Genomic DNA, 15,608 nt, shown 5'->3' on the forward strand with positions numbered 1-15,608 from the left:
TTACTGTGGCTTTTCTGCAAACCACCTTCTCGCAGAGAGATAAGGTTGAGCTGGCACTCATGTGAGTGGAATGAAAAAGAGTACTGTGTAAAAATGAGTGGAATCACAGGATACAGTTTTCATGGGTAGGACTGGAGTGCCTTTCCCCTGGGGCTCAACTCTCATTTCCTCCACGTTACTGTGATTTCCTGTACCACTTCAGCAGTACCTTTCACTGCTAACCTCCAAATAATTTGCTAAAAATGTTTCTGCTACTCAGTTTTGTTTTGTCCCTTCTTCTGGACATCCACAGATCAAATAACTGTTACTTTGAATGGCAAGAAGTGTTAAAATCCAAGTATGAAATTGGCTTGCTCTTGGAATCGAGCAGTACGTTTGCATGTTTTATGCTGTTTAACATAAAAATCTGGATAACAATACCTTCCTAATATTTATTTATCTTTCTTAAACGAAGGAACGTATTGGGAAACAGTCCAACTCGGAATTCTCTGACCCATACCTCACCTAAAACCTTGGCTCAGTCTCCCAATGGAGTTGGTAACATTTCTGGCTCTTACCCATTGGAAGGGGTGGATAAACACTTCTTAGAAACGTATGACAACATTACAAAAAGTAGCTCAACAGAAGATTCCGGTCAGTACTACTGTGATAAGGTATGTTCAGTTGCATTCTTTTAAAGTCAAAACTGGTGCTAAATGTAGCTTTGAACTGTAGATTTAGAATCCACATAAATTGTGATTATATCCTGGGATGAGCATGTTTTATGCGGTAATAGGAATAAATCTTCTTGCCTTATTCAAACTTATCTAAGACTCTATATAAAATATGAAAGGCAAACCTGCCAACTACGTTGTTTTCCCATAGTGTCCAGGTTTCTAGCAGCATTTGTAGGGAATCTCTTAATGGAATGGGAATCCTTGAATAACTCAAGTGGCTATATGACTCAATAGCAGACACAACTCTGCTTTATCAGGCATCTCCTCTCTGGGATGGCTAAAAGTCACGCTTTCACCAGGTGCCCCATGCTAGCTTTATGACTGCAGATCATTCCTTTCCTTTTCTCCAGCCTTTTCCAGAGGTGTGCTTAACAACTTTCTAACGTGCCTGTCCAGTAGCTGCTGCCAAGTTTTAATCATTCTGGCTTGTGGATCTCCTGCAAAAGATATCATGTACCCTTTTAGAGGAGAAAAGTTGAAGAAAAAGAAGTAACTTCATAATGCTTAGAGTAAAAGTGCTTCAAGGGTGTTGTACCTATCTTTTTTTTTTTTTCCTTCAGTCACCTTTAGCAAGGACAACACATTGAAAAATTTAATAGGTATCAATTGGAAAAGTTAAGATGACAGTAACAGTGTTAGTGCAGAAAAAGCAAAGAACATATCCACCAATATACATGCTGCTGTTTTTACAATTAAAGGTTACAATTGTGAGTGTATTCTTTAACCTTAACTTCTTCCTTTTTAAAACACAGATTTACATAGAGTATTCTTGTTCAGCATGTCTATGTTTGAATACACTATATTCTTATTTGCTGCTGTCTTGTTTTAAAAACTAGAAAAGTTTGATGTTGATTTTTCTGTATATTACAGAATGAAATAATTGAGGGAGAGTTACTTTTGGTGAGAATCACACCAGATGAAGATGGGAAGTTTGGATTTAATCTAAAGGTAAAACACCAATCTTTTGCTTATTTTTACAGGATTTATGTAGATGATTTAGCATTGTGAATACATTTCATTTTTAATGGCCATGACATGTTTCAAAAGCAAACTGCCTATTTTGCTGCATAAATGTGGACTCCAAAATTTAATTGAAGGTATTAATTTCTGGAAAAACTTGCTTCTGTATTATAAAACAAGTTAAATAGTTTAGTTTGTGATATCTTATTGAGTATACCCATAAAAAATCACATTGGAGAGATGAAAATTAATTAAGGAAGAAAATTGAAATAAGTATTGATTTCTGTGTAAATTTTTGTCATCCCCTCACTGAAATTCTATTTAAAAAGATAGAGTAGTGTAAACTAGCCGTAATATCAAAATCAGGGTCGAATTTGATCATTTTGCTTGAGGCATTTTATTGGTGAAGCAGTGGTAGAGCTTCATGTAAAGGGAATAAGGGAAGATAGCTGTCTGGAACTTTGCTACCTGACCTCTTGCAAGTTCATCACAATATTTAAGGATACTGTCCACCTAGTGAGTACAAATGTTGAATTAGGCTAGGTCGAAGAGTAGGATTTGAGTAATGGTGCATTTCATCTGTTTATTGCCTGTTAAAATGTACGGGCAGGCAAAGACACTGGTTTTAGTTAACTGGAAAAAACACACACGTCTCCTGACATTCACTCATCAAAATTCAACCTAACTGACTTACATGTACAGTGATAGAACACTAACTTTATAAAAATAAAATTAAAATAGGCAATTGCTTGTTTAAAATGCTTATGTTTATAATGTATGTATTATAATGATATTATTTATGTCATTATTTACTTGACCTAGGGTGGTGTAGATCAAAAAATGCCATTACTGGTATCAAGAATAACTCCAGGATCACCTGTAAGTAAATTCTTACAATTTTTAATCTCTCATTTATTACTTCTTCCACCAATGTCTAGTGTTTACTCATAGGAATTTGGAAATACACAACCAGTATGAAATAGATGAGCTGGGGTTTTTTTAGAAATTGATTTGACCGGTGTTTTCTTGAGCTGTGGATGAAAAGATTGGGAATTGCTGAAAGCATGTTTGTTTCCCCTATCATCTCAAAAAATGCATCTTAAAATGGCTCTGGAAAATGGAAAATATTTGAAGAGGGGCAAAAAGGACGGTTGAAGATGCAGAACAGAAGTGAGTAGTCTGGGCCTCAGCAGCCAAGAAAAAAAGAAATGATTTCAGAGAGATATGGCAAAGATCTGCAAGGTTTTTTGGAGCAATGTGCAACAGGTAGCAGGGGATTCCATTAAAAGAAGTATGGAGTATCAAATCAAGTTTGTGAAAGTCAAGTTCAAAATGAATGAATAGTAGTTGTTCTTTGGGCACGAGACACCTATGAAACTCCTTGACAAAGGATGCTGTGATTAAAATAATTTTGTAGGGTGGTTAAGAGAGGATAAATGCTTGAGGGAACAACCTGTTGGCAGCTTGCTGTGGTCTGACTATTCAGTAACTGAAGAAATCCTTAATGCTAAAAACGCTAATAGGATGGGGGAATACTGAGGGCAGAGCAGGGGTTCAGGAGTGGGGAGCAGAGTATGTTCAGACATTGGAATGAGTTGCCTAGAGAGGTGGTGGAGTCACCGTCCCTGGAGGTGTTGAAGGAAAGGTTGGACATGGTGTTTAGGGACATGGTTTAGTGGGTGATGTTGGTGGTAGGGTGATGGTTGGACCAGATGATCTTGGAGGTCTTTTCCAACCTTAGTGATTTTGTGTTTGCACTCATTTTGTTTTGCCATGGATATTTGTTTATGGCAATGTTTCTGGACTACGTGTACATTCATCAAAATCAGTACAGCCATTGAGTTCTTACGCTGAAATATGAAATAATGATAGTGATATAACACTTTTAACATTTTTCAAAATAAGTGGTTCTTAAGTTTGTGAGGATATGCATCTTATATTTTTATTTCACTCACCTTCTTCCAAAGTATATTTCCCAACTCTCATAAAACAATCTCAGTGTTAACTTGATAGGAGATAGTTCTGACTTAAACTTACAAGTCTGTTGTGCTCTACATATTAGAGACTCTTGAAATGTGATAAGCAGACAAAGGGCTGATATCTGAATGTCATGATATAAATCTAGCTAAAAGAAATTGTTTGAGAACTTGTATGCTGAAGCATTTAAGATTTGTGGCTTGACTTAACGCAGTACACAGCACTCTGTTATGAGCTACAATATTTGAATAAAAAAGTAATAGGAAATTATCATTATAACTTGAATCCATAAAGGGAAAATGAAACAGACCTTAAGGGTTTGTGTTCAACCTAGCGAACTTCGTAAGGGTTATTTGAGATATTGAAGTGAATATAAGACAAGCAGGCTCATTTCACAATTAGTGAAGGAAAGATGCTTCTCCAGAGGCAGTGGTTATCCTTTGGCGGATCAGATTGTCTTCTGGGAAGTATGGAAGTATTGATCTGTTTTTCTTTTTGTTGATTGGAAAAGGACTGTAATTCTAACTTAAAGGCTTCATTTAAGCATCTCCAATTAGTAACTGTAGGCATAGATAGAAGTGAACAATTAGCTTTCTAGACTAATAAAGCAACAAGTGAGCAAGTTATCAAGGGTCAAGGGATAAACTGGAAACTTACACAACGCAGTATTCAATATTCAACAGCAGTGTTATATAAATCACACCATATTACATGAAGAGGAAAAAATAGAGAGCATAACAGTAGTAATGTTGATTATATAGTTTTACATAAACTATATTTCACCTTCTCTTGACTATTTAATAAAATGTAATTGAGATTTGAGAGTTTACGTAGTTATATGGAATGCATTTTTGGTTTACTTTAGCTTCATAGAACATCAGAGATGTCATTCCTTTATTATATTTGCTGCTGTTTCAGCTTGTTCTGGATTCACACATTACCAAGCAAATTGTGCTCAGGGACACTACTTAATATTATTATATTTGCCAAGAATATTAATGAGGTTTGTAGGTTACTTTTTTTTTTTTTTTCAATTTTCCTTCAAAAAGATTTGTCTTTTTTTTTTTTTTGTGGAAGAGAAGAAACTGTACTCACAAAATAAGGCAGTATTTTCCCTTTGGCATCCTAAAGTTGTGTGGGTTTGTTTTTTAAATTCCCTTCTACTACAGCAGTAATCTAGAGTGCTGGAAAAATTTGAGGACAGAATAGCAAAATGAGTTGCAAGAGAGCATAAATCTAAAGAACAACAACAACTTGCAACTGGTATTTTTTTTTTTTTAACAAAATTTCTGTACTGTTTTTTCTTTTCTTCCCTCCCACAAACAGTATTAATGTCCAAAGGTGATAAAGAAGTAGTTATGGTTGTATTTAATAAAACTTCTGACTGAAAAATAGTATGCATGCTTCTTGGGGCAATAACAAAGTGATTAGCATAAAATGAAACATTGGGTGTGTCAATAGGACAGGAAGCCTTTGACATAATTAATTGTCTGAAAAAGCTCTGTATCTGAAAAATCTACAAATTATGCTTACATTGAAAGAATTAATTCCCCTTTGAGATATATTTTATACAGTCAGATGATTCAAGCAAGAGAGCTGAGGCATTAACATGTCACATGATTAATATAGCTTCTTTGAGCATAGATATTCATCTTCTCCTGTAATAAAGAATAATAGCCAGCAACCAGCCAAGAATTCTAAATTATTGACAAATGTAGGAACTCAGAAACCATTCCTTCTGTATTTTTGTTGACTTCTTGACGCTCCTAGACTGACCAGATATGGTCTGTATGACTGATATGATCTTTATATCATTTATCTTCTCAAATATTACTAACAGCATTTTAGAGAGATTAAATCAATTGTTCATAGTCGCATTCTTCAGTCTTGCCTTCATAAATTATACAAAATATGGCAGGGACTCTTCTTGGGAACTGTGAATACCTGGTTAAATCAGTGTTGAAGGACACCGTTGCTGATTATAATTGTTCCTCTCTTTTCATGTCTTTCGTTCATCATTGACAATCTTCCATATCCTTTTTTCTTTAGAAAAAGTGGGGGAAAGCAATCTTAATTTTTTAAATAGATTTTTTAATCAGCTTTTCTATTTGGATTCTTTTCTTTTGCATACATCTTTGTTTTCTCTATCTTCCTTCTCTTCTCCCTTATCTGTTTTCTAGCACTTACACACATTTTAAATTTTCTTTAATTTTACTTTATTTTCTGACACAAACGGTTCCCAATTTATTTTTATCACTTTTTTTTTCTAGCTCTGCATTTTTCTTCCTGTTGGTTCTATCATTATCACCTCTCCTTTCTGTCATCTTCTGTTTTTTTCTGTGTTAGCATGAAGCCAATAGAGGGAACAACTTGAATACAGAAGAAGAGACTGAAATGGACTTAGGTCTCATTTATAAAAGATTTAAAATGGAGTATTTAAGTATATGATTCTTGTATAGCTGGGTACTTTCTAGACAAACTGAAAATTGAGATAGCAATGAAAATTGAATTGTTACGTAAGTTGATGCTCTTGTCAAAGTTTGTCTTGAATATCTCCAAGGTGGGAGACACTGCAGGCTCTGAGCAGCCTGCTCCAGTGCTCAGTCACCCTCACAGGAGGGAGGCAAAAAAAAAAAAAGTGTTTCCTGATGTTCAAATAGAAACTTCTGTGTTTTAGTTCGTGCCCATTGCCTCTCATCCTGGCTCTGGGCACCACTGAGAAGGGCCTGGCTCCTTCCACTCTGCACCCTCTCTTTAGGTATTAATATGCATATATAAGATTCCCCACTGAGCCTTCTCTTCTCTAGACTAAACAATCCCAGCTCTCCCAGCCTTTCCTCATGCTCTGATCCTTTAATCAGTTTTGTATATCATAGCATCATAGAACAGTTTGGGTTGGAAGGGACCTTAAAGATCACCTAGTTCCATCCCACCTGCACGGGCTGGGATGCCACCCCTAGATCAGGTTGCCCAGGGCCTCATCCAGTCTAGTCTTACCTCCAGGGATGGAGCATCCATGGTTTCTCTCAGCAGCCTGTTCCAGTGTCTCATAAGCCTCTGACTGAAGAATTTTCTCCTAACCTCTAATCTAAATCTCCCCTCTTTTTCGTTTAAAACCATTCCCCCTTGTCCTGTTATTGTCTGTCTGCCCAAGCAAAAAGTTGCTCACCACCTTTTTATATAAGCCCCCTTTAAGTGTTGAAAAGTTGCAATAAGGTCACCCTGGAGCCTTCTCTTCACCAGGCTGAACATCTCCAGCTCTCTCACACTTCCTTCACAGGAGAGGTTCTCCAGCCCTCTGATCAACTTCGTTGCCCTCTTCTGGACCCACTCTAACAGCCCCAAACCATTCTTGTGCTGGGGGCCCCAGACCTGGACACAGCCCTCCAGGTGGGGCCTCACAAGGGCACAGCAGAGGGGCACAATCACCTCCCTCGCCCTGCTGGCTGCTCCTCTGTTGATGCAACCCAGGACACAGTTGGCCTTCTGAGCTGGCTTATGTCGAGCTTTTTGTCCACCAGAACCCCCAAGTCCAGGGCTGCTTTCAAAGAGTTCTTCTCCTAGTCTGTACTCTGACTGTACTAACTCATTCCTGGGATTACCCTGGCCCAGGTGCAGCACCTTGCACTTGGCCTTGTTGAACCTCATTAGGTTCACATGGGCCCACTTCTCAAGGTTTTCCAGGCCCCACTAGATGGTGTCCCTTCCTTCTGTTGTATCAGCCACACCACTCAGCTTGGCATCATCTGCAAACTTGCTGAGGGTGCACTCGATCCCACTGTCTATGTCATTGATAAATATCTTAAACAGTACCAGTCCCAGGACAGACCCCTGAGGGACACCACTTGTCACCAGCCTCTACCCTGATATAGAGCTATTGACCAAGACTCTCTGGGTGCAGCCTTCACGTTAATTCATCACTCAAGCCAATATCATTCTGGCCATGGCTTGAATTACTTTGTGCTGGATGCAAAGCTAAGTGTGCTAGCAAGTGTGGCAGAAAAATAAGCCAAACAAATGCTAGAGTACAGAAGATAAACTAAATTGCTGTATCCAAGGCAAGCTATAATGCAAGTTTTCAGTTGTAATGGGGAGAACCATGTCCTAATGTTCTGTGCAGCACAGGCAGGTAGCTCTGAAATGTGTTGTAATTGTATAGTACTTGAGCATCGTAAATCAAATACTCAACTACATCAATTTATTAACACTCTAAGTGAATGAAATGGGGATATCATTTGTTATCTACCAATTAAAAATCTGATAAATATCAAAAATACAAAATATGTATACACTTCTTAAAACTGTAAAAAGAAATGCATGTCCAGGGAACGTCATGTTACTTAAATTATCCTTGGTTTAATAACCTCAGTCATATTTGGGCTTTTCGGTATTCTCTGCATAAAAAGTGAAGGATGTTTACTTAATAAGTCTGTCATTTTGTATGCTTAGAATGCTTTTTCCAGAAATTCATTTGCTGACGTTTAGTGTTTGAAATTTATATCTTTAAGAGCAATTTGCTAATGGCTATCTGATGAATACAAATTCTTTTTTTAGCTATTAGTATGCCATTTGAACTGTTTCTCATCTTCATTGAGAGGCTTTGAAGCAACAAAAAGCTTTAGATCTTATTTCTTTGATAGAATTTCTGTAACAGAAGATGAAATTTTGTCAAGAGGACTCGGAAGAATTTGCTTGCATGATGAACTTCATATACTGATTTGTTCCTCTTTACATGACTGGATGCAGTGACATTAATATGTTTCTTTGGTCTTGAAACAGGCTGATAAATGCATTCCAAAACTGAATGAAGGTGATCAAATAGTATTAATTAATGGACGAGATATCTCAGAGCACACGCATGACCAGGTGGTCATGTTCATAAAAGCCAGCAGAGAATCTCACACGAGAGAGCTTGCACTTTTGGTCAGGCGGAAAGGTAACTGGCCTTATTTTATTCACTTTTAATGTATTTGAGACTGGTGTTCTTATGCTTGGTGGAATACCTTCTATTTAAGTACATGTGTTCTCAGTTCACTTGGAATATGTCCGTGCTAGAAAGTTCTCCCTGCATTTAAATTAGTATCATAAATAGTTTTAACTGGAGACTCTTTCCAGTGCAACAAAGATTCTGTCAAGTTAGAATTTCTTCTTATGTTTTTAGCTCTAAAAATCTACAAAGCAGCAAATGATTCCTTTCAAAAGTTCTTTTTGTAAATATAGCATAATTTTACAAATTTTTAATTGCGTGTTTGCAAATACCCATGAGCTGCTGTTGCCCAGCACGATTATGCTGCAAAACAAGTCAAATGAGCTTTTTTTAAATTCCTACAGTAGATGTTTTATGATGATAATGAGCTTGACCCATGCAGTCTACTCACTAAATTGCTGCTGGCAAACAAGACAGTCTGAAATATGTAGGGTCATAGGCCTTTATATGTAAAATACAGAGGACCAATCTTGTTCCATTTTGCTTGCTCCTATTTAAACACATGCAGATCCCAGGAGCTTTCAGATGAAGTGAAACTTCTGGTTTATTATTTACTTTCTTTAGGAGCTATGATGAGTCCTTAACACAAAGGTTTGCAAAGAGTTTCTGATTACATTATGACTTAAAAATCTGAAGGGATTATGCTTTGCTGGGAAACAGGAGGCAATAAAACCGCATAAATGTTATACGCCTCTGTAGCATTTACTTTATTTTAAATTTTGTATGTTCCTGGGAAGACAGATGTCTCTGTGTTTTGTTCTCCCTGAACATAGTCCTGCTCCTGTTATTGCAGGCCTCTCCAGTGACTCTGTGCAGTATTTAGTCTTTCCTTAACATTTTTTCTAGTCCCCTTCCTACCTGCAGATAAGTCTCTTCTTAGCTAAAGATAACCTATGACTCCATGCCAGTCATTTGTATGGGCATGAGTCCAAACATCTCCCTATTTTCTGTAGTTTTGCACGTATGGGCCATTCTGAGCATTGCAGAGAATAACCACAGATGGACACATTCAGTGATACAATAGCTTCCACAGAGCAACAGAACTGGTGTGTAGCTTTTCATTAACATTTTTCACGTTCTTCAATATGTTAGCAAGGGGTATCATAGAAAACTGGCAATTTATTAAATCAGATCCCTCAGTGTTAGTATAAGAGATTAGAAAACAGAATTCAGGTGCTCCTCTAGTGGAAAAGAAGTACAGTGTATGCTTGTGTTGATTTTACTGCGGGAGGTCCAAGCTTTTTGAGATATTCCATTAATTAATTTCTAAATTATTTTAGGCAAAACCCATTTAGTTTTCACAATGGTTAATGTTGTGGGCTGTAAGTGTGTCCAAAAGTTCCATCTGCAAGACTAGATGGCAGCAAAAAAAAAATCTTTGCGTTTGGAAGTAGTGGTTTGCCATCATAGTTAGCTCCTTAAGGAGTTTCTTTTTCCTGAAAACCATGAGGACCTTTTACTCTTTCCCTTTTCTTCAGTAATATGGTATATAAAGAAATGAAAGTCTGTTGCTGTTACTTGTTTTCTTGAGACCTTAAATTTGCAAATCTTGTTCTCGCAAGCTAGTAAATCTTAGTATGTGTTGCAAGCACATTAGTACCGTATGTAACAGATCTTAATTTTCAATGCATCTTTCAGTAGTTAAACAGTTTGTGGAGCCTAAATCAGAAGATGAAGTTGATTCCCAAAATCTCCCAGATTCTTTTCTTCCTATCTCTTCTGAATATGCTGATACTCTGGAGGAGTCTATGGAACAGCTAAGGAAAGGACTGGAAAGTGGGACAGTACTTATTCAGTTTGAGGTAGGTAATGCTCAACTTTCAAATGCTATTAATACAGACCAGTAGCTGTGACCATCAAGTAAAGTCAGGGCTTAATTAATTACAAAACTTATTGCTCCCTTTCGGTCTTATTTCAAGAGAACATAAATATGAGTTGCCCATCAGTTTCATCCTCCCCTGCAAGAGAAAGAGGAGAATGAGTTATCAGAGTTGTATAAAACATTGCCTGCTGAGAAAAATGTTTTAATTAACAAGTTTCTAGCTCAAGTACCCAAAGCTCCCTAAATGTTGTGTTTTGTTTTTTTTTTTTTTTATTGAGTACAATAGCAGAGTTGACAGAGGATAGTCTTGTACTTTGTTTCTTTTCCCATGCTGCTCAGTGAAGTTTCTGAAACCTTTTATAACCTAACTTGATTTTTCACATTCTCATATTTCACTGCCTTTCATGGAGTAACAGCAGCAACTTGACTGCTCCTGTTCTTCTTCTCTTAGAGGCTGATATGAAAGTTTGTGATGTTAAGTTATATTTGAGGTTTGTAATGTGCAGTCTGTGATATTTTTTCGTAGCAATCCAAAACATTGATGGTTACTTCATGGGCAAGTTACTCTGTGGGTGAGGTTCCCCGGTATGTGGGATAAGACTTGGCTGAAGTGCTGTATAGATTAATTCATTAGTGTTTGTTCTGTTCTACAACATGTCAGCAGAGAATATCCTAGAAAACTGACTAATAAAATGTAGTTTATTAAAATAGTTCTTCAGTGTTAGCAAAAGAAATGAGAAAAGATAATTCAGTTCCTTCTCTAATGGAAATAAATTATAATGTGCGTGTGTTTGTGTTCATTTAGCTATTGGAGATCCAAACATTTATTGTAACTTCGGAGAAACCCTGCTTGTTGTTATCTATTAATTTCACATAGTTGAAGTCTGGCATAATCCTTTCTGACTCCGGAAACTTGTAGAACAGCAGTGCCTTCTTTCCTCATTTTTTATGTTTTTCCTTTGTTGTTACAAATGCCATGAGATTTAATGGTGATTGCTGAAGAGTTGTGGTGTTATTTATTATATAACCACTCCTTTTATGAGGACTGCTTTGCTTCCAAAATTTCCGAGAGTTAAGATCCCACCCTTTTTTAAAAAAAATAAATTCTGGACTCCATAGTTTATATCGGCTTACCAAAATCCACAGCAGTAGTTGCAATGTTGTAGTAACAAGTTTGTTAGCTACTGAAACAGCAACTCAAAAGATATCACCCAGCCTTTAAATGTGCTTATTGTACATAAATTTAGTCAACAACTTTGACAATGTTTCTTTAATAATCTTCATAGAATGTTTCATTCTTTATGACAACTTTTTTTTTTTCCTGATAGCATTTCTAAAAGGATATTCTTGATGTTACAAAAAAGTGCAGAACCCTTTTGTAATGTAATAAACTTACTTTAGCGATAGCTTAGCAATCTCTTTTTCTTTCAATTCATTGTTTAGTGGCCTTCAGAAGCAGAGACAATTGCAACATCTCTCATCAGCTTTGGTAATTCTCACAATCTCCATTCATGTTAGTAAAACAGAGAATAATTATTTAGTACATTATCACATATAAGGTTTTTCCAGAACATATTCCTATAATTATAATTTATGTCCAGTTAAGCAGAATTTAACAAATCTGTCAGTGATATATGACCTTTTTGTTAGGCAACAGCAACAAAACTCCAGAACTGTTACTTAACATTAAATTATTCTTCATTGTCTTCCACAAAATGTAGAAATCTTAACTTGACTCAGGTAAAATGGAACGTAAACTATAACTAATTGAAGCTGTTTGATTCCTGCATAGCCTTCTTCCTTGCTCATGCTGTGCAGTTGAAAAATATGATGAGCCATGATCCTGAGACCCAGCATTCAGCAAGTCTTTCAATAGAATATATTTTTTATGTTATTCCCTTTGTCTTAAAGTAGGGGATTTTAGCATCCTATTGGTTTCACTTAATTTTATGTGTGAAACCATATTTGAAATCTTTAAACATGAAAGATGCAATTACATCTTTGGCACAGCTGGGTTACTCATTTGTAAGTTGCTTTCATGTATATTTAATACAGCAAAATTGTAATTGTATAATTGCATTTCTTGATTTGTTGTTGTGTTTTTCCTCCCGTACCCTTCATTGCCTTAAACCATGCTCTCAATGCATTTTGATCTTAAAATTTATTTTTGGTATAATGTATATTTTCGCGCATTCACTTCAGATAAAATTTGCAAGGTAGAGCATGACCCAAAAGAAAGGAAGTCATGCATTAAGAGACTGTGATACACTAAAGATTTGCTTTTTCAAATATTTGCAGGGTTGAATGTGGTAGTTTTTATGCAGAAAATGATTGAATTTTTGTATTACAGTTGATTCCAATAAATATCGGTCTGTATTTTTTTCTTCTGATGTTTTTTATTGCTCAGTTCTTCCGCACTCATTCTCAGTTTTACTTCTAGTCCTCCCACAATTGTGTGGTACATCTTGTAAGACAAAGAAGACTTTGCAAGGAAGCGGTCTATGTATATCAATGATTTGCATATTTTCTCTTTTCCTAGAAATTCTTATAGAGATGATGATGGACTAGGAATAATAGAAATTACTTTCACATAAAAAGATACGCGTATATAAATAAAACTCAGGAATTTTGCACAATTCTATCCCTCAAAAACTCACCTATTTTTAAATTCTGCCTTGCAGCAACTTTATAGAAAGAAACCCGGGTTGGCTGTTACGTGTGCAAAGGTACCTCAGAATATGGACAAGAATCGATACAAAGATGTTCTACCTTGTGAGTATGAAGTACAGACTTTTTGCATATTTTTATACTCTAAATGATAGTTTATAAGACTGTCGTATTTAATTTCTTTGTAAAGATTTAATTATATTATCCAAGTTTTATAAATGTTCACTTTATTTTCTAAAAGATCTATTTTGTTTTGTAACCTGCTGTTTATGTCTGCAATTCCTCATTTTTTTGACTTAATAAAAAGGAAGCATGACCCATAATTTCTAATTTAATTCCTTCTTTATTTTATTTTTTTGTGTGCAGATGATGCCACCAGGATAATACTGCAGGGAGATGAAGATTACATTAATGCGAATTATGTGAATGTAAGTCATACAGAGACCTGCATTTGTTCATCTTCTATATTACAATAGCAGACTAAATTTAGCCTTTTTTAAGGAATAAGGGTTATTCATTTTACATTTTGGGGATTCATAAATGTAAAAGATGTGTAGATACATAATGTAAAAGAGGAGATTTCTCTTGTGAAGCAGGTGGTCACTCTGATACACAACAGATAAAAGCACATGCAATCCACCATAATTACTGCATGACACTAATTTTGTGGATTTAATATCTAGCTCCTTATGTAGACCTGAGAAAATGGGCAACATTCCAGACTAAGCTTTATTTTTTAGTAATATTTTTAATGAAAATGGTCTTCAGATTTTTGTCTTGTGGCTGTGAATAATGATTCATTAAATTGATGAAACATAACGGTCAACTTTTGTAGCTTTTTGTTAGTTACTGAAAGTGTTTTCCTGTCTGATCAATGTCTTGGAGATTAAAAATAGTTTAGCATTGCTTAAATTAGGTATTTTGTCAACTTTAATTTCTCAATAAATACCTCAGAAAGCTTGGAAGTGTGTGAACTGTTCTTGTCTGTCAATCACATTTTCCAACCTGTTGTTTTTCTGATAGCCTTTGACTATATATTTTAAAATAAACCTTTCCAAATTAGCTTGTTAGCTAATTTAGGTATTAGGACCAATCTTTTTCAAAATGTAGGTGAAATCTGTAATTTTGATTCAGCTCTTTCTGTAAATAATTTTTCTCTATTTTGTAAATTCTGAGGCTGTCTCCTATAACTTAAAACTAAGCTTTTTTCCTGTAGAACCACTTAGAGCCTATCAGCTATACTATAAAGGGTCTAGAAGAGAAACCAGAACTCTAGTTGCCTAAATCACATGTTTAAGATGGGAGACAAGGAAAAGAGGGGGGAGAGAATGTGTATCAGATACATTTGGGAAAGAACAAACTATTAACTTACTGCACATTAACTATTACATTGCTTTTGCTAGTGCACCTTTGGTATACTTTGCCTTACAAGATATTCATTACTAAATATTAAAGAAAACATTGAAAGCTTTGCAGTTTCAAGTTTTGAAATACATTTTCAGTATTAATTAGCTCTTCCTATTTCAGCTGAAGGGATGTAGTATTTATAGTATAAAATTTGTTTAAATTAAATTTTTGAAGATTATCACATAATAAATTGTGATCTTGATGGTCTTCTTGCTCATCTCATATTCTTAATCTTTCATAACAACATGCTCTGTTTGAATGAAACTCTGAATATTAAAAAAAAAAAAAAAAAAGGCACTAATTGAGTAGTGAGAACAATTTTACATAAGGCATTTTTCTCCTTACAGATGGAAATTCCTTCTGTGGGCATTGTGAACAGGTACATTGCTACACAAGGACCTCTTCCTCACACATGTGCACACTTCTGGCAAGTGGTCTGGGATCACAAGCTGTCGCTGATTATTATGTTAACAACTCTCACAGAACGAGGACGGGTAAGTATATTCAGGTTCTTTGTATGCTGAAGAAATATACTATGCCTTCAAACTATTTCTCACATTGTTATGATTAAATAATCCTAAAATAGGCCACCTTATTCTGTTGAATCATTTCTCTGAAGGCCAGGCTTTCTGAATTACTTAGAGGAAGAGATTTATTTTTTTTTTCTGTTAAGTTTCTTTGAAAACAAACCAACTATCAGATAAACAGAAATCACTGCACTGAGTCTGACTTTGTTGATCAGCCAGCTATTGCATGCTGTCCTTTCCCATAAGAACTGACCTCCATGTTACAGTGACCCTGTGGTTCAGCACATCTGGAAATTCTTAGCACATTGAGTAGAACTTCCAGCATGGCTTAAACCAGAATCTGCCATTTCACTACTGACTAAATTAAGCATGTTAGTGGTCATGATATAACCTTCTTGCTTTTACTTAAGTCAAAGGTTCTTTCCTAAAATTGCTCTAATTCCTCTAATTTTGCTTAAATTCTAGCGTTCAAGTAGTTTCAGAATAATACAGTGAAAATTAAAGCAATATCTCTTGCAATTTGTTGTAGTTTGAGTTATGGAGTC

The 15,608-nt window shown here is 35.7% G+C and overlaps 1 protein-coding gene across 7 annotated transcripts in view; it reads left to right on the plus strand.

Moving 5' to 3' along the window:
- The window catches only part of PTPN3 (protein tyrosine phosphatase non-receptor type 3), a 160,104-nt gene that overhangs the window by 123,814 nt on the left and 20,682 nt on the right, over nt 1–15,608 (plus strand). For 6 of the 7 annotated variants that reach the window (XM_027451801.3, XM_027451802.3, XM_072034895.1 and 3 more), the window contains 8 exons: nt 455–653; nt 1,587–1,664; nt 2,499–2,555; nt 8,433–8,589; nt 10,279–10,442; nt 13,144–13,234; nt 13,496–13,557; nt 14,884–15,030. In XM_027451801.3, the coding sequence (XP_027307602.2) occupies nt 455–653; nt 1,587–1,664; nt 2,499–2,555; nt 8,433–8,589; nt 10,279–10,442; nt 13,144–13,234; nt 13,496–13,557; nt 14,884–15,030 (955 nt within the window). The remainder of the gene's footprint in view (nt 1–454; nt 654–1,586; nt 1,665–2,498; nt 2,556–8,432; nt 8,590–10,278; nt 10,443–13,143; nt 13,235–13,495; nt 13,558–14,883; nt 15,031–15,608) is intronic. The other variant, XM_072034894.1, reaches the window with a different exon arrangement.

Source organism: Anas platyrhynchos, chromosome 2 (genome assembly GCF_047663525.1).
Source record: "Anas platyrhynchos isolate ZD024472 breed Pekin duck chromosome 2, IASCAAS_PekinDuck_T2T, whole genome shotgun sequence".
NCBI lineage: Eukaryota > Metazoa > Chordata > Aves > Anseriformes > Anatidae > Anas > Anas platyrhynchos.